Here is an 18,962-nt window from a genome sequence, read left to right as displayed (position 1 = left end):
ACATGGAAATGGAAGCAGCATGTGGGATATTTTTTGTGGCCTGCAACAGACAAAGGAAGAACCTTGGATAAAGCAAAAAAAAATAATTAGAGGGTGGCAGGATACCTCAAATATTTATTCAAAAACATAAATTGCAGGAGCTTGGTATCTGCTGTTGATCCATTTATTCACGAATGTCAGCTGGCCATCAGTGGGGTTGATTAACTAAAGGCAAATAGGTTTTGGAGCATGAGGAAGCCCATACGCTGAAAATAACTGAAGGCAGAGGAATCTGAGTCCTCCTGGTCACTGAGGATAACATGATCCTCAACTGAAAAGGGTTATATACCAGCGCTATGGAGTTTCAGTACTAAAATGGACTGAATTAGTGGTGTAAGCTGCCTCCAACCTACCTCTGAGGTAGTAGATTTAGAAAAATGCAAGAAATGTTGGGACCGGCGCTACCACTTTAAAAATGTGTTTGTGCAATTATACAAAAGTGCATATAGTGCTTGTGGTACAAACAATAAAAAGGTGCTACGTGCTGTTAAAACTTCAATAAGTTTAAAATGGGCTGTGCTCAGTGTACCATATCATAAATATCATAAGTTAATTATACATATATGCAAAGTGCCGAGTGCTAATAATGCCAAATACCACGTGTTGTGATCCGTGCTAAAAACAATGTATGGCGTCGGTAGATAAACCACCAAAGACACCGCTGCTTACCGCACTCTTTAGGCCGGTGACTCGACACTCCTTGGTCACTGAGGTGTAGGGGGAGGTGCACACACCACCGCTCCGGCAGTGCTCTCCTCACACATGACCCGCTCACTCTCTAACCCGAACCGCCAGTGTCGAGTCACCGGCCTAAAGAGTGCGGTAAGCAGCGGTGTCTTTGGTGGTTTATCTACCCAAGCCATACATTGTTTTTAGCACGGATCACAACACGTGGTATTTGGCATTATTAGCACTCGGCACTTTGCATATATGTATAATTAACTTATGATATTTATGATATGGTACACTGAGCACAGCCCATTTTAAACTTATTGAAGTTTTAACAGCACGTAGCACCTTTTTATTGTTTGTACCACAAGCACTATATGCACTTTTGTATAATTGCACAAACACATTTTTAAAGTGGTAGCGCCGGTCCCAACATTTCTTGCATTTTTCATGATCCTCAACTACCTCCCCGCTGTCACAAACCACCCTTGTAGTTTGGAAGGCATGAAATCCACCCTTGGAGGACTGCCCCATGTCAACTTCAGCCTCGATGCTTCAAGGACAATCATACTCCTCCTTTTCAAGTCCTGCTGTGGCCTCACAGGGACAGTGTCTGGATAGAGGTCCTGAGATGCATGGAAGTCCTCCTCTTCCCCCTGCTGCTCTGCCTAGAGTGTCCTTTCCATGCTTCCCCACAGTGTGTGCTCCAGCAGGAACCCGACTACAGTGTTGCTGCTGCATGCATTATTATGGCTCACTATTCTTGTCGCTTCATTGCATGGTGACAATACAGTAAATACGTCCATAATGCCACATAGTGTGTGTTCCAGCAGGGACACGACTACAGTGTCGCTGATGCATGCAACATTATGGCTCACTATTCTTGTCGCCTCATTGAATGGTGACAATACAGTACATGCGTCCTGTATCAACAGCCAATGGTGTAGGGGAAAAAAAACCTGTTCTCCTGAGCCTGTTCTCTTGCTATACTCACACGGGTACTCATTGATAACCCTCTGCTGAATGGCCAAAATCAAGTTCTTCCTGGTGGACATGTTACAGATCAGGCAGTATTCAGGTAGGTTTAATTCCCTCTAAATTTCACCCAGCCAAGCACTGGCTACATAGGACCATCTGAAGTGGTCAACACATTCTTCTGGCCTGCCTCAGAAGATTGTGTAACCCTGGGGACCTATCCAAGGACTGCAACCCCAGGTTGAGGATGTGTGCCAAACAAGGCATGTGTGTCAACTTTCCTTGCCAGAAAGGGCGGGCAGACAGCAGGTTGCCACAGTTGTTGCACACCATCATTCCTAGCACAAGTTTCCATGGGGTCACGTCATCGCTAGGCAGATGGATGTTCCGAGTTCAGTCGGCACGCCACCCAATGATGCTTGGACAGACCCGCCCCCTCCTCCTTTCCTCAAGAAAGGTTATGCCTCCTGGGATATAAGGACTTATATATCCCAGGAGGATCAGAGGGCAGTGTGAGAGCCATTTGCCTAAGGCGAGTGATACATGGGGAAGCAGAGGGGAGGGACATTCTACAGAAAAAAAAGAGGTAAACAAAAGACAGGAAGAAAAGCCCTATTCCTGCAGAGAACAGGAGGAGATGTGGAGAGGTGGGATTGTGCTTGGGAGGCTGAAGTTCCACTTTAAAGAAAAGTGCACCACTCCAAGTGCTCCCCTCACATGCTGGAATCAGGTGTCAGCTTGGAGTCGATCATTCTTCCACACATGGCTCAGTATAATCCAAAAGACAAGCCTTAGGGCTCTTTCACACGGGCGTTCCTTTTTTTTTGCCCGATCAGGTCCTTTTTTTTTTTTTTGTAACGGACACGGATGACACTTGTGTCATCCGGTCCGTATGTCCGTTTTTCATCCCATCCGTTTGCGGATGAAAAACTGACATAATGCATGTCTATGTAAATACGGATGTCTGCGGATGACACCACTGACATCCGTTTTTGCTTCAGTTCCGTTTTTTGAAAGGAAGAAAAAATAGGGTTCTCCTCCATTCAAAAAAACTGAACTGAACTGAACTGAACTGACAAAAAACGGATGTCAGAGGATGATCATCCGATGACATCCGTATTTACATAGAGATACATTATGTCCGTTTTTCATCCGCAAACGGATGGGATGAAAAACGGACATACGGAACTCCCGTGTGAAAGAGCCCTTACACTGATTATGTCTTTGCAGGCAAAAAATGTAATCAGCCGACAAGCTTCAGCACATGGTCCCACCTGCAAGAAGGTAAATCCCTATTTATTCCTAAAGAAAGGCTGTCTATTCTTCATTCCAACTGTGAACACCCTCTCTATAGGAAAAAATATATATCAAAGGTGCACATGTATGGAAGAGGCAGAACCCCACCAAAGAGGCTTAAAATGAGGCTGTGTGGCACCCAGCAGGCTACACAATGAAGTCTCAAGTTAAGCACACAGATAAGTGCAAGACTTTGGGGAGGGGTGTTATGGGGCTGTTTGCATTAAAATATATATATATATATATATATATATATTGTGAGGGGACAAGCTCGGTGGCGGGTATGGATGACCCCTTTGGGGGGTGCGTTTACACAGGGAGACAGCCGAGAAGTGGTTGCAAACAACAGTTTGGTTTATTCATGCAATTTTCTTCACACAAGTGCAAGCCTCAAAAACAGCAAAATAAAAATAAAACACAAAATAAATCCTTGTCACTGTGGGCGGCTACCTTCTCACATACAGGAACCTACCTACGGAGTCTGTCTCCAACCTACTGTTGGGCAAACTTTGCTGATCCTACAGCAGACACTCAATAGTCAATGTTTTTCTCCACACAACAAATGTCCATTGAACATGTCCCTTTACTCTTCACATAGAACACATTCCTTTGTTTGTCTCTTCACATAGCAACCATTCCTTTGCTTGTCTCTTCACATAGCAAACAGTTCATTTATTTCTTTTCACATAGAAATAGTCAAGACCTCACCTTGAGTAGTCTTCACACTTTTTACCCTCCTCAGCGCACATCACTCCAGGAGGTCTTCTCCCATGCCCACACAGCTTTGGGAGGCACACATCTGACTGTCCTCCTCTCCCCAGCATCACACAGCGTCAGGAGGCAGCAGTCCTTCTCCCAGGCTTCACACAGCGTCGGGAGGCACACATCTGACTGTCCTCCTCTCCCCAGCTCACACAGCGTCAGGAGGCAGCAATCCTTAGACTTCCTTTGGACAAATTATAGAGGCCTTAACTTCCTCATTCTGAACAGCTGAAGGCCTTTCAACTTCCTTAAGCCGTCCTGGCTACCTTTGCAGCCGACACCCTATAGTAATTGGTGAACTTTCTAAACCAGGTGGAAATGTATCTCCTGTCTGTGACTACATCCACAGATTTACCTGACTTCCTGTCACAATATTTAATGTTGTATTAAGGCTGCATTAATAATTTCTGTCTTTTCTATCTCTGCCTGAAGATTAGCTTTTAAGTAGTTCTAAAGATTCATGTTTTTTTACCTTCATGCATTCTCTTCAGCCCCCCTAATACTCACCTGAGCTCAATCGCGATCCAATGTGCATGACAGCCTCCTCATTGTCTCCCGCTGCTTTCAATCACAACCAGTAAGCCAATGAGAAGAGAGAGGAGGTGGAGCCAAGCTGCAGCTCTGTGTCCGAATAGACACACAGAGCAGCGGCTCCGTTCAGGTGCCCCCACAGCAAGCCGTTTGCTCTGGGAGTACTCAACAGGAGGGTGAACCCAGAAGCGCTGGCGGGGGACCCAAGAAGAGGATCGGGGCTGCTCACAGCAGGTAGTATGTTGTTTTTTGTTTTTTTAGGAAAAACTTGCCGTTATTATCACTTTACCTTCCCTTGTGCAAGACTTGGTATTCAGAGAACAAAGCTGCACCTTACTAAGGTAAGTAAACATACACTTTAAGTGAACAGCCCCTTCTCCTCTACTAGTATCTTCCTCTAGTAAATCAACACCCTAGAAATTTAAAATTTAGACCACAGTGCAATAGTATTCAGAATCTACGTAAGATACTCCTGTTCTATGGTTAGATATACGAAACTTAAAGTATGAATAAAATGCAGACACTTAGAGGTGCCAATATGTACCAACATGTACATATGTTGGGTGCTCTACAGTGCAAATGTCTACTTGGGTGTCTACCTCAAGCTTCATACATTTCTTTCATTGTCAAACCAATCTCTTAACATTCTACGAGGAGGTGAGCTGTAAACTAGATAGGGGGAGACCGGTGGATGTGGTGTACCTGGATTTCACTAAGGCATTTGATACAGTTCCCCACAAGCGCTTAATTTATAAAATAAGGTCTGCAGGCATCGATCGCAAGGTCTGCTCTTGGATATGGAACTGGCTAAAAGGGCGTGTCCAAAGGGTGGTAATAAATAGCGCATACTCAGACTGGTCTGAGGTGGTAAGTGAGGTCCCCCCAAGGCTCAGTCCTGGGACCAACTCTGTTTAATTTATTCATAAATAGCATTGATGAGGGGATCAGTAGCTCTATATCAGCTTTTGCAGACGATGCAAAATTGGGCAGGGCAATAACTGCACAGCATTAGGCAGATATCCTACAGAATGACCTGGACAAAATAACGGAGTGGGCAACGACATGGCAAATGAGGTTTAATGTGGAGAAGTGTAAAGTTTTGCACTTGGGGACTAAAAGCATAAAATCACAATACACTTTAGGGGGGGAACCTATGGGGGAATCAAAAATGGAGAAAGATCTGGGAGTCCTGGTAGAGGATAGACTAAGCAATAGCATGCAATGTCAAGTGGCAGCTGCCAAAGACGGCAGAATATTAGCATGCATAAAGAAAGTGATGTATTCCAGAGATAAGACTATAATCCTACCACTTTATAAAACTCTGGTCCGACCACATCTGAGTATTCTGTCCAATTCTGGTCGCCGGTCCTCAGGAGGGATGTGTTGGAGCTGGAGGAGGTCCAGAGAAGGGCAACTAAACTAATTAAGGGATTGGAGGACCTTAATTATGAAGAGCGTCTGCAATTGCTTAATTTATTCTCTCTGGAGAAGAGACGCCTGACATGATAGCAATTTATAAATATCTCAATGGTAATCTCAGCATAGAAAAAAAGCCATTCAATCGGAAGGATTGCATGAGGACTAGAGGGCATACAATGCGACTAGGGGAGAAGCGTTTTAACCTCAGGCAACAAGGGGGGTTCTTTACTGTTAGGGCTACAAGATTGTGGAATTCTCTACCACAAGAGGTGGTTTCTGCGGGTAGTATGGTGGCTTTCAAAAGACTCTTAGACTTACATCTCAAGGATCAGGACGTTAAGGGCTATGTGAGATGATTACAGCCACACACACCCACACAGGTTGAACTGGATGGACTATTGTCTTTATTCAACCTCTCCTACTATGTAACTAGGTAACTATGTATCATTCTAATAATTGGTTCATTCTAAGGACTCATTTGAAAAGCACATTCTCATGTCTATGTCAGTATTCAGCATTACCGCTTTTTATCCAGGACCATTTCTTCTCTAGGGAAGCGATTTGACTTTCCAAAGCTGCAGTTTTCTTGATGCTCTCCACATCTACGAAGAAAATGTTTATTACTTTCACCTGAAATACACAGCCTGAAAAGTACTGCAAAACGATGTTACATATCTGCAGAAAATAGTTCTATTCCTCTCTACATCTGGTTAAAATTAGTTATATTTTGCGTTAGAGTGTATCTATAGCAAAAGCCTTTTCTTGAAGTTTTGGATAGAGTGGGGATGGATCAGAACTCCTGTCAGGTTTTACTGTTGTTGAAGACTCCATTGGACAGATTCCTTTTTACTTGTCTGATTAAAAAGTTGTCAAAAGAACAGGAAATGAGGGGACATTCCTATTATAGGGCCTGACCTATAGTATAACCTGACAGGGATTTTAATTTAAATAGTTTTTATTTAGTTTTAAACATACAATGAAAAAGATGTATACCATGTACAATGTCAAAAGGTATTGACAAGTAAAAAGCATATAAAACATTAAGAAAAAGAGACTTGTTGTTTACTATTATAAGTTGTGAATTATATCATGAAATTTGCATCCAACATACTCAAAGCAATTAAAGAAATAAGACAACTAATCCGGGTTATATTGTTAAAATTTTCCAGTTGAGCTCATATTCAGCTGCATTTCCCTCTTTATACGCTACTATTTTTTCATATTCAGCTATTATGTTAACCTGTCTGATCATTTCTCTAATGCTAGGAATTTATATTTGAACATGAGTGAGCGGCCATCAATATCTGCATGGCTATTGACCTCACTGAGGTGTGGAAAGCTGGTATGTTAATGCCTAGTATGGCTTGTTCAATATTTGGTTTAGTAAAAAATCTAGTAACTTTGGAAATTAGCTTAAATATCTCTGCCCAGAAGGCAATACCAAACCATATTGGTTAGAGTATCCACCTGACCACAGCCTCTCCAACAGAGGTTTGAGTTGGTGTTAGAAAATTTTGCTACAATATATGTGGTAAAATGCCCTCTCAAGAGGCATTTTATGCCAATTCCAAATAGTTAGAGAATTGTGAATATTGGTAGTTACATTTGATTGCTCCAAGCTATTGGGTATCCGAGTACTCTGTTCCTAATTATTTTTCCCATTTGTGGAAAGGCGTTCATTTGCTAAAGGTTGTTTCAGAGTTTAAAGTGTTATCGATCATAGTAATACCTTTCTGCTTAGAAGCTTGAGAATGCCAAAATTTCCAAATGTTTCCTGGGAACTAAGCAAAATGTACCTCATAGGGTATGAAAGACTGAGGAAATTCACATACATGAAAAAAGTTCAATTTTTGGTAAGAAAGTTGTGGGATAACTCTGAAAATTGTATCAGTTTGTTATCCAAGACCACGGTTTTAATGGTGGACAGACATCTAAACCAATATTTTATTTGGTCTAGTATAGATGCCATGTAATAGTCTATCAAGACAGGAATTCCCATACCTCCCACCGATCTGTGTTTCCACAGAGGGGAGCATGTCGCTTTACTGCTTTATAGCTATTGGGAGTGTCCTAGATAGATATATTATTTTTGGAAGTAATAGCATTTTGCATGCTGCTAAATGTCCTGACCAAGATAGAAAGTATTTTTTGGGTTTAGACATCTCTTGTTGGAAACTTGAGATAAGCGGGATGAAATTTACTTTATACAATGTGGTAGAGGGAAAGGTTAGCTGAATCCCAAGATAGTGCAGTGGTTTGTAAAACCAGGAATATGGAACTTTCCTTTGTAAGGAGGATTTTAACCACTTGCCGACTGCCGCACACCTATTTACTCCGGCAGTCAGCCCCCTACAGGCAAAGCGACGTAGGGCTTCGTCAATCGCTCCCACTGATGGTCTGATTGGGCTCAGAACCGATCAGTCATCAGGTCCAGGCCAATGATTTTTGGCCTGGACCTGTTGATCAGTCCTGCCCAATCAGATACTGTCTGTGCCTGTGTCATGTAAACGCAGGCACAGAAAAGACCCGCTCTCTCCTCCCCAAATCCATTTTGGATTCATCAAGGAGAGAGTGGATCTAAAACCGTGAGTACTGCACCAGCACACTCACACACACGTAGATAGGCACATTTAACCCCCGATCCCCCCCCCCAGTTAATCCCTACACCCCCTGTCACAACACACACTGTATACAGAATATTGCATTTTCCTATATACCCATAAAAGTGTGACTTGTGACTAGGTTTAGCACTTGCGGCCCTTCCTTTTATACTTAGGATACCCACCAACCCCCCAATAAAGATTTAACCCCCTGATCCCCGCCTGATCACCCCCAGTTAACCCCTTCCCTCCGCCACATTGCACACTAATATACAGGTAATATAGTGTTTTACTGTATTTTGTATTAGTGTGATTGTGCCTTGAGTTAGCGCTAGCGAGGTAGTTTCTGTTCCAAGGACGTTTAGGGTCCCCACCACCCCCAATAAAGATTTAACCCCCTGATCACCCCCAGTTAACCCCTACACCCCCTGTCACAACACACACTGCATACAGTATATACCTGTAGCAGTGTGACTTGTGACTAGGTTTAGCTCTTGCTGCCCTTCCTTTTATACTTAGGATACCCGCCACCCCCAATAAAGATTTAACCCCCTGATCCCCCCCAGTTAACCCCTTCCCCCGCCACATTGCACACTAATATACAGGTAATATAGTGTTTTACTGTATTTTGTATTAGTGTGATTGTGACTTGAGGTAGCGCTAGCGAGTTAGTTTCTGTCCCAAGGAGGTTTAGGGTCCCCGCCACCCCCCCAATAAAGATTTAACCCCTGATCACCCCCAGTTAACCCCTACACCCCCTGTCACAACACACACTGCATATAGTATATAGCAGTTTCCTATATACCTGTATAAGTGTGATTTTTGACCAGGTTAAGCGCTTGCAGCCATTCCATTTAGGGTTAGGGTCCCCGCCACCCCCCCAATAAATATTTAACTCCCTGATCCTCCCCTGATCACCCCCAGTTAACCCCTTCATTGCCCTGTCAGTGTCACTTTTGCAGTGTACAGTTTTTTTCTGATCACTATTATTAGTGTCACAGATGACATTAGTTAGTGTTAGCATCAGTCTAACATAGCACAGATCCCCGGCGCATAGTTAGAAATAACCTCTTGATTACCACATACACACACATACACATACACACACACACACACTTCCATTACTAGTATAGTGTTTGAACAGATCAATATCTGATCTGATCAGAACTATACTAGTGTCCCCATAGTTTAGGGTTCCCAAAACGTGGTGCTTGCATGATCAGCACTGATTCCTGCCAGCACCTGCGTTTAACCCCTCCGCCCAGCTCACCCCAACCCACCCCACCCAGGCAAGTGTAGTAATCAATAGATTACTGTCACTTACAAAAAAACACAAAACACACAAAACCGCTGTGTTAGCAGAGTCAGGCCTGATCCCTGCTAGCATTAGCAGTTTTTTTTGGTAGGGGTTGAAATAGTCCTTGACAACCAGGTGCTTTTTTTACCTGTGAGTCACAGTACTGTACCGGTAAATTTAGTTGCTAAAAAGTCAAAACGGTGGTACAGTAGTGCAGAGGCTTACAGTATACTGACCATGTCAGATGAGAGCGATGGGGAAGCCTCACTGGCAGAATCAGGGTCAGTATATGAACCTGAAGAGAGCAGCGGCTCTCTGACAGACAGCTCTGAAGACAGATGGGTCCCTGTTAGAACCAGGCGTACCCGACCCCATTCTGGAGTTGAAGAGGTGCAGAGATCGCAGCGTGCTCGTATGGAGCAGAGTGTTGGTACTAGTGCCGCTTAGCCTTCTGGTGGCCTGGCGAGCACCAGCGGCCTAGTACACCCTGGCCCTAGTACATCCAGCACTGCAGTAACACTTGGTGACGTGGCGAGTCCCATAAGTGCAGATGAAGCTGGTGCGGTGGCTAGCACAAGTAGTGGCCCGCAGCCACTGCGTATTCGAAGAAAGGCCCGTAGAGCCCATAGTGCCCTCCCTGATGCACTGGCATATCCTAATTGGCAACCCACTGATACTACAGCGCCCATACTTCCCCCATTCACTGGCCAACCTGGAATCCACGTGGAAACAGCCAATTTTACGCCGCTGAATTTTTATGAACTGCTCTTCACGGAAGATCTTTTCAGATCTATTGTGGACCAATCAAATTTATACGCTGGTCAATTCATCGCCGCCAACCCAAATTCACCCTTTGCCAGACCATTCGGCTACAAATATATAACGGTTCCCAAGTTTAAAACTTTTCTGGGCCTTACCCTCAACATGGGCATTAACCAAAAAGAGTGAATTGTGGCTATATTGGTCCACTAGCCCACTTCACCATATGCGCGTGTACTCTGCCTCCATGTCCAGGATGAGATACAAGCAAATTCTGCGATTTATGCATTTCAACGACAATTAAATCTGTCGTCCCCGGTGAGACCCTGAATATGATCGGCTCCACAAAATTCGGCCCCTTGTACACCACTTCAATTAGCGGTTTGCAGTCTTGTTTACCCCCCAACAAGTTGTCTGTGTTAACGAGTCCCTGATTAAGTTTACTGGCCACCTTGCTATGAAACAGTATCTCCCCAGCAAACGTGCCAGATACAGGGTCAAACTGTATAAGCTGTGTGACAGGGCCACAGGCTATACAGTTGGTTTCTGGGTCTACGAGGGAAAATATAGCTCTGTAGAGCCCCCCAACTGCCCAGACTACATAGGGAGCAGCGGCAAGATTGTTTGTGACTTGGTGTCACCCTTATCCGGAAAGGGGTACCATTTGTACGTGAACAATTTTTATTCAAGCGTGCCACTATTTAGTCACCTGCTCGAATTACAAATTGGCGCATGTGGCACCGTGCGACCTAATTGCCGGGGCTTCCCCCAACGGCTTGTTAATTCCTGATTCCTGCAAGCACCTGCGTTTAACCCCTCCGCCCAGCCCACCCCACCCCACCCAGGCAAGTGTAGTAATCAATAGATTACTGTCACTTACAAAAACACACAAAACCGCTGTGTTAGCAGAGTCAGGCCTGATCCCTGCTAGCATTAGCAGTTTTTTTTGGTAGCGGTTGAAATAGTCCTTGACAACCAGGTGCTTTTTTTACCTGTGAGTCACAATACTGTACCGGTAAATTTAGTTGCTAAAAAGTCAAAAGGGTAGTACAGTAGTGCAGAGGCTTACAGTATACTGACCATGTCAGATGAGAGCGATGGGGAAGCCTCACTGGCAGAATCAGGGTCAGTATACAAACCTGAAGAGCAGAGTGTCGGTACTAGTGCCGCTTAGCCTTCTGGTGGCCTGGCGAGCACCAGCGGCCTAGTACACCCTGGCCCTAGTACACCCAGCACTGCAGTAACACTTGGTGACATGGCGATTCCCATAAGTGCAGTTGATGCTGGTGCGGTGGCTAGCACAAGTAGTGGCCCGCAGCCACTGCATATTCGAAGAAAGGCCCGTAGAGCCCATAGTGCCCTCCCTGATGCGCTGGCATATCCTAATTGGCAACCCACTGGTACTACAGCGCCCATACTTCCCCCATTCACTGGCCAACCTGGACTCCACGTGGAAACAGCCAATTTTACGCCACTGAATTTTTATGAACTGTTCTTCACGGAAGATCTTTTCAGATCTAATGTGGACCAATCAAATTTATACGCTGGTCAATTCATCGCCACCAACCCAAATTCACCCTTTGCCAGACCATTCGGCTAAAAAATACATAACGGTTTCCAAGTTTAAAACCTTTCTGGGCCTTTCCCTCAACATTGGCATTAACCAAAAAGAGTGAATTGTGGCTATATTGGCTTGTTAATTCCCGTCTTAGTCAGGGGGAGAGAGCCTGCTTGAAAATGGACAGATTGCTTGCAGTGAAGTGGAGGGATACACGGAATGTCTTTGTTCTGTCTTCCCTTCACGTAGACACGATTATCAAAATTCCTGCGACAGCTGGAGTTATGGAAAAATCCCTCTGTGTCCACGAATATAACCTTAATATGGGAGGGGTCAACCTTAACGACCGGATTTTGGCGCCGTATGTAGTTGGCCGTAAAGCCAGACGCTAGTGTCTGTTTATTTATTCCAATTGGCTATACTGAACACCTTTGTACTATACAGGGCGTCAGGACGAACCGGATCCTTCTGAGAATTCCAGTGGGATGAATAATATCTTTCTGCTTGAAAAAGAGACTGGAATTTTACCAGAAAGCATTGAGTCTGGGTAGGAAACAGTGAAATAATGCAGCAAGGGCTGCTGATTTATATTTTTTACTGCTGCATGACATTCTTTTTTAATTTTTTTTTTCTTCCTCTAAGTTGGATTTGAAATTTAAACAATGTTTGCTTCTGGGCCAAGCTTTTCCTAGATGCCTCTACTTGAGCCACCATTCTCTATACTCCGATTTTATTCAGCCCATTTTTGGTCAATCTTCTATATCTCTGTTTTCTTCGTTGTTAATCAGTTCTGCTGCACATTATTGAAACAAAACAGGGGCAGTGAGCTTGTGTGACTGATTCGCTTCAGATTGCATCTTGATTGATAACATTTTTTCCCATCTGCTCTAAAGAAGCACTAGGTCTAAATAAAACCTGACCCTGACCACTTATTGACTGCCAGTTTAGAGTGAAAATCTGTCTCATCTAAACTGATAAATTTGCCCCATAGATGTGCAAACCTGTCTCAACTGGTTGTCCAGGAATGCAATTGCAGTGGTCGCAAATACACAATAAAACTAACATGTAGATTTTACTACCTGAGAGGAATTCTAGTTTGCATCCAAAGGTCTCACTCATTTCCTTGATAAATGTCTCACTTAGGTGACTACAATGCAATAAGATTCAAGAGATACAGTATGTAGACCATATATGTATATTCTTTACATAATTCAATTTCAAGTACTTCGGTAAGTCCTTGTTTTACAGTTGCATGACAATCACTACAATGCGTTTATTGGTTTTCGTGAATTACCTGGGCTTCCTTTCTCTCCCTTTTGTCCCTGTCCTCCCAGCAAACCAATTCCTTTTTCACCTTTCTCTCCTTTATTTCCAGTCGGGCCTAAGGAAACAAATATTATACAATAGCTTTGAGATGCTATGGTAAACACATAGCAGTAAAAACTACATTGTTAAACTATTATTTCTATAATATAAACACATACAAATTCTAATTCTGGGCAATTTGATCTTTAAGCTTATCTAACCCCAAAACAAAAATGTAATATATTGCACCTTACTGGTGCTTAGATGTAGTGGCTGCAATGGTTTTATTTTTTCATATTTTTTTTTATTTTATTGTATCCTAGTAATACTTTGAATAACACACTTTTTGGCAACACTCACTTACTCCACTGTATCTATGGAGGGAGCCATGTTTGTCACCCAGGCTAAACTTCAAACATGTCTTCATAGTTACATAGTAAGGATGATCGAACTTTTGAAAAGTTTGGTTCGACCAGAACACCCGAATTTCCCAAAAGTTCGGTTCGGATTTCAGAACCCCATTGAAATCAATGGGACCCGAACTTCGGTAATCAAAAAACACCATTTTTAAGCCCTAAAACCCAATAAATGCCCCTAAAAAGTGCCTAGGGTTCTGGGTCATGCCCCATTAACTATTAATCACACAAAAAAAAAGAGAGATTTTTTTATCTTTACTTTGGATTTAGTATCTGGGGGGTCTAAAAGGTGTGCATGTGAAGTTTCAGCTCTGTAGCATGTCCAGAACCATGAAAAAAAAAAGATAATTTTTCAGTAGAACAGGGATGTGGGTCGGGATCCTCCTTTAACTTTAACACCTATATGATCTTTTTTTCTGATTCTGGACATGCTACAGAGCTGAAACTTCACAGGTACACCTTTTAGACCCCCCCAGACACAAAATCACACAAAAAAAGTTCTTAAAAATTGTCATTTTTGATAAAAAAAAGCCAATTATTGAAAAGAAAAAAAATAGATTTTTTGATTTTTACTTTGGATTTCAGATCTGGGGGGTCTAAAAAGTGTACATGTGAAGTTTCAGCTCTGTAGCATGTCCAGAACCATAAAAAAAAAGATTGTTTGTATTAGAAAACTTTCTGACAGGGGGTTGGCTTCGCTGCTGTAACACCTTGCCGGTTTAATAGAAGGCATTTTTTTGGGTTCTTTGCAGTCAGGAAAAACATCTGAACTTGTGTATAGTGGTACTGTGCACAAGTTCTGATGTTTTGCCTGCCTCCAAAAACCCCCAAAAAATGCCAGCAAAAACACACCTGGGCATTTTTTTTTTTTTTTTTTTTTTTTTTACGCTAGCGTTTTTTTTGGCATTTTTTGGGGTTCTTTTGAGGCAGGCAAAACATCTGAACTTGTGTGTAGTGGTATATATACACACATACATATATTTATATACACACCTAGACATACATAGGTGTGATAGTAGCAGAAATATATTACTGTAAATGATTTCATTAGCGCAAGCATATATTTCTGCTAAAATCACACCTATATATGTCTACGTGTGTATATAAATATATGGATGTGTGTATATACACCACTATACACAAGTTCAGATGTTTTGCCTGCCTCCAAAACCCCCCAAAAAATGCCAGACACACCTGGGTATTTTTTTTTTTGACGCTAGCGTTTTTTTGGCATTTTTTTGGGTTCTTTTGAGGCAGGCAAAACATCTGAACATGTGTATAGGGGGTATATATACACATATATGTCTGAATATATACCCCTAGACATATATAGGTGTGATAGTAGCAGAAATATATTACTGTAAATGATTTCATTAGCGCAAGCATTTATTTCTGCTACTATCACACCTATATATGTCTAGGGGTATATATTCAGACATATATGTTTATATATACCCCCTATACACATGTTCAGATGTCATGTCTGACATCAAACATGTCCTCAAAAAAGCACTGGCAGTGGCAGCCCCTGCAGCATAAAAAATGCTTGGCTGGTGAGAAGCCATATGGGTGTGCCGAAGCTATTCAGAGAAATTATCATTTCTCTATAGCGGTCACCCTGCTATGGAAGGGTTTTGTCACCCTTCAATAGCAGTCACTGCCAGTTAACCCTACACTACACTACGGTCCCCTTACACTTAACACTTTCCCTACAGAAACTCAATTTTTGAAGCTAACTTAAGTGTAAAGGAGCACTCTAACTACACTAGATATCCCTTTCCTCACACTAATAAATAGCTAAATGACACTTTTAAAGTAAAATTAACAGAACTGCTTCCACTCTCTTCCATGTCCAGTATAACAATGCTAGGAATATGGCGGGGGCGATCTTATATACTGGGGGGCGTATTCACTAATGATTGGTCTAGGGACCCCCTAGTCACTCCAATCACATTCCTAGCATTCTCCTGCCCCCTCAATTGGCTTTTGCTAATGGTTCTGGTCCAATCATGGGCTTTTAAAGCCAATTTCCTGAAGCATTGCATTTTGGGCGGTTCTGGTTGCCGAATTCCGAACTTTTTGGGCAAAAAGTTCTAAATTCGGCCGAACCTCGAACACCCAATGTTCGGGCCGAACCAATGGTCGACCCGAACCGTTCGATCATCCCTATTACATAGTAGGTGAAGTTGAATAAAGACAATAGTCCATCCAGGTCAACCTGTGTAGGTGTGTGTGGCTGTAATCATCTCACATAGCCCTGAATGTCCTGATCCTTGAGATGTACGTCTAAGAGTCTTTTGAAAGCCACCATACTTCCTGTAGAAACCACCTCTTGTGGTAGAGAATTCCACAATCTTGTAGCCCTAACAGTAAAGAACCCCCCACGTTGCCTGAGATTAAAACGCTTCTCCTCTAATCGCATTGTATGCCCTCTTGTCCTCATGCAATCCCTTCGACTGAACAGATTTTTTTCTAAGCTGAGATCCCCATTGAGATATTTATAAATTGCTATCATGTCCCCCCTCAGGCGTCTCTTCTCCAGGGCGAATAAATCGAGCGATTGCAGACGCTCTTCATAATTAAGGTCCTCCAATCCAATAATCAGTTTAGTTGCCCTTCTCTGGACTCTCTCCAGCTCCAACAAATCCCTCCTGAGGACTGGCGACCAGAACTGGACAGAATACTCCAGATGCGGTCGGACCAGAGTTTTATAAAGTGGAAGGATTATAGTCTTATCTCTGGAATACATCCCTTTCTTTATGCATGCTAATATTCTGCTGGCTCTGGCAGCTGCCGCTTTACATTGCATGCTGTTGCCTAATCTATCATCCACCAAGACTCCCAGATCCTTCTCCATTTTTGATTTGCCCAAGGGTTCCCCTACTAACATGTATTGTGTTTTTCTGTTTTTAGTCCCCAAGTGCAAAATCTTACACTTCTCCACATTAAACCTCATTTGCCATGTCGTTGTCCACTCTGTTATTTTGTCCAGGTCATTCTGTAGGATATCTGCTTCATGCTGTGCAGTCTTTATTTCTTTATCTCCATTACAATAGTGTAGGGGGGGTTGTCATTTTACAGAAGAAAGAAAACACTCTTTATACTTTTAGTTCAGCTCATAGAAGTGATCATGACACTGCATTTCTGGCAAAATCAACATGTATCTTATGTACTTGCTGAAAATGTGAAAATACCCAGCACCATCACTGGGGATGAGATTGACATTTCATCACACCTAAATTACAAATAGGGATCCTGTTTTACATTCTAAAGCTTTACCAAATCCAGTTCTATATGATGCATAAGTACACTTTAAAAAAACTTCCTTTATCATTCCTAATTTCCTCTATCATCCCCCCCCCCCCAGACCCTAAAGCTCACAGTGGAAAGGGGTTTCCACTGCACATTCAGTCCGGCCAATCCAGAAAGTAGTGGGTAGTATTGGGCTTGGTCAGGTGTTTGATTAACACGCTACAAGCTTTTGAATAAGCAGTGACAATGATGATAGCCTCAATCCATGCAACCTTTTTTCATTCCACTGTAGTGCAAACAGGTGCAGCCTAGATGAGAATGGCAACTCTGCTGTGAATTCAGGAGCAGTGCAACTGTGTTGTCCCCTGTTCACATGAAGGTGCATTAGGTGGACTTCACTGTCAGGCATTTATAGGACCTGAGAATGCAAATTCACCGAATTAGACAATTATTAGAGCTAGAGTTTAAACATACAGTACTGTGCAAAAGGTTTAGGCAGGTGTGAAAAAATGCTGTAAATTAAGAATGCTTTCAGAAATAGACATGTTAATAGTTTATTTATATCAGTTAACAAAATGGAAAGTATTAAAATGGAAATGTAAAGTAAATGAACGAAGAGAAATCCACATCAAGTCAATATTTGGCGTGGCCCCTGTTCTCCTTTAAAACAGCATCAATTCTTCTAGGTACACTTGTACACAGTTTTTGATGCAACTCTACAGGTAGGTTGTTCAAAAATTCCTTGCAAAAATCTAACCACAGACCTTCTGTGGATGTAGGCCTCCTCAAATACTTCTGTCTCCTTATGTAATCCCAGACAGACTTGATGTTGGGCTCAGGGCTCTGTAAGGGCCAAAGCATCACTTCTAGGACTACTTGTTTTTCCTTAGGCTGAAGATAGTTCTTAAGGACATTGGCTGTATGTTTGGGTCATTGTCCTGCTGCAGAATTATTTTGGGTCCAATCACAGGCTGCCCTGTTTGTATAACATGATGGCTAACTATCTGTCTGTATTTCTCATCTTTGAGCACACAATTGATTCTGACCAAATCTCCATTTATTAATGTACTGCCTCCTGCTACAGCCAAATATTTCAAAATTTGATTACTAGGCTATTTACAAGTATGTCTTTTTGGCTGCAATTCTTCAATGAAGACCGCTTCTCGCCAGATTTCTCTGGATAGTCAACGGGTGTTCTGTGGTAATGGCTAGAGTTAGGCGAACAGTTCGAGCTGAGCAAAAGTTCTCTCCAAATTTCGCCTGTTTGCCTCTTTGGCGAGCACCCGAATTTGTGGAGCGCTCAACGGGATGTTCGCCGAGCGTCCCACAATGCAATGCACACTGCATTCTAAGCACTGATTGATGTCACTAGCTCAGCATGCATTGTTCAGTGATGTCACAAAGGGGCGGTGCCACCAGGTGAGGTCACCAGGTGGCCCCGCCCCTTACCTATTTAAGAACTGTGAAAAGGTAGAGCAGGCATTCTGTGGTTAGCCTTTGTCACAGGCAGAGGGGTTTTTTTTTTTCCTGTTTTGGGTCCGGCAAAGCCACGGACATTGTGATTGACAATGGATCTACATCGGGGAGCATTGTTTTTTTTTGTTTTTTTAAAGCAATTGTCAAAAACTGCCTCCTGTCTTTATTTACTTTTGACACTTTTTTTTGGTGAATGGGTAGGGATACAAGAGGGCTTCCAGATAATAATAAGCCCCTGGCTGCAAACCCCAGGGTTGTTGGGAAGAGACCCTTGTCCACATCAACAAAGGGATAAGACAAGGCAGAGCCCCCTCCCCACCCCAAAGCACCCCCACATGTTGAGGTCATGAGGCTCTCGTTCAACCCCCCCCTCTTTCCTGACCAGCCAGGCTTCATGCTCAAGGGGGCCTAGTATGGATTGGGGGGGACCTCCTGCTGTTTTTTTGAACATTTTTGTATTGCCAGCAATTTAAATGGCTTTTTTTTTTCTTTATAAATGTCAGTTTTGCTACAGCAGGTTCTATACACGGTAAAGACGCACCACTTTACAATTAGAGTAAGGGGACCCCCAGGCACTAAATTTAAAGTAATTTTTCATATTTATTGTT

At 42.8% G+C, this 18,962-nt stretch overlaps 1 protein-coding gene across 3 annotated transcripts in view; it reads right to left on the bottom strand.

Moving 5' to 3' along the window:
- LOC309563613 (mannose-binding protein C-like) overlaps nt 1-18,962 on the bottom strand; it is a 137,901-nt gene that overhangs the window by 1,796 nt on the left and 117,143 nt on the right. The window contains exons 3-4 of one of the 3 annotated variants that reach the window (XM_082268118.1): nt 13,200-13,286; nt 6,213-6,293 (exon numbers count right to left, since the gene is read on the bottom strand). In XM_082268118.1, coding sequence (XP_082124244.1) covers nt 6,213-6,293; nt 13,200-13,286 — 168 coding nt within the window. The remainder of the gene's footprint in view (nt 1-6,212; nt 6,294-13,199; nt 13,287-18,962) is intronic. The other 2 variants (XM_082268117.1, XM_082268119.1) reach the window with 2 other exon arrangements.

This window comes from Pelophylax lessonae, assembly GCF_965119305.1.
Source record: "Pelophylax lessonae genome assembly, chromosome: 9".
Classification (NCBI taxonomy): domain Eukaryota; kingdom Metazoa; phylum Chordata; class Amphibia; order Anura; family Ranidae; genus Pelophylax; species Pelophylax lessonae.
Note: the sequence above shows the minus strand (reverse complement) of the source record. Positions and strands in the feature narration are given on the sequence as shown.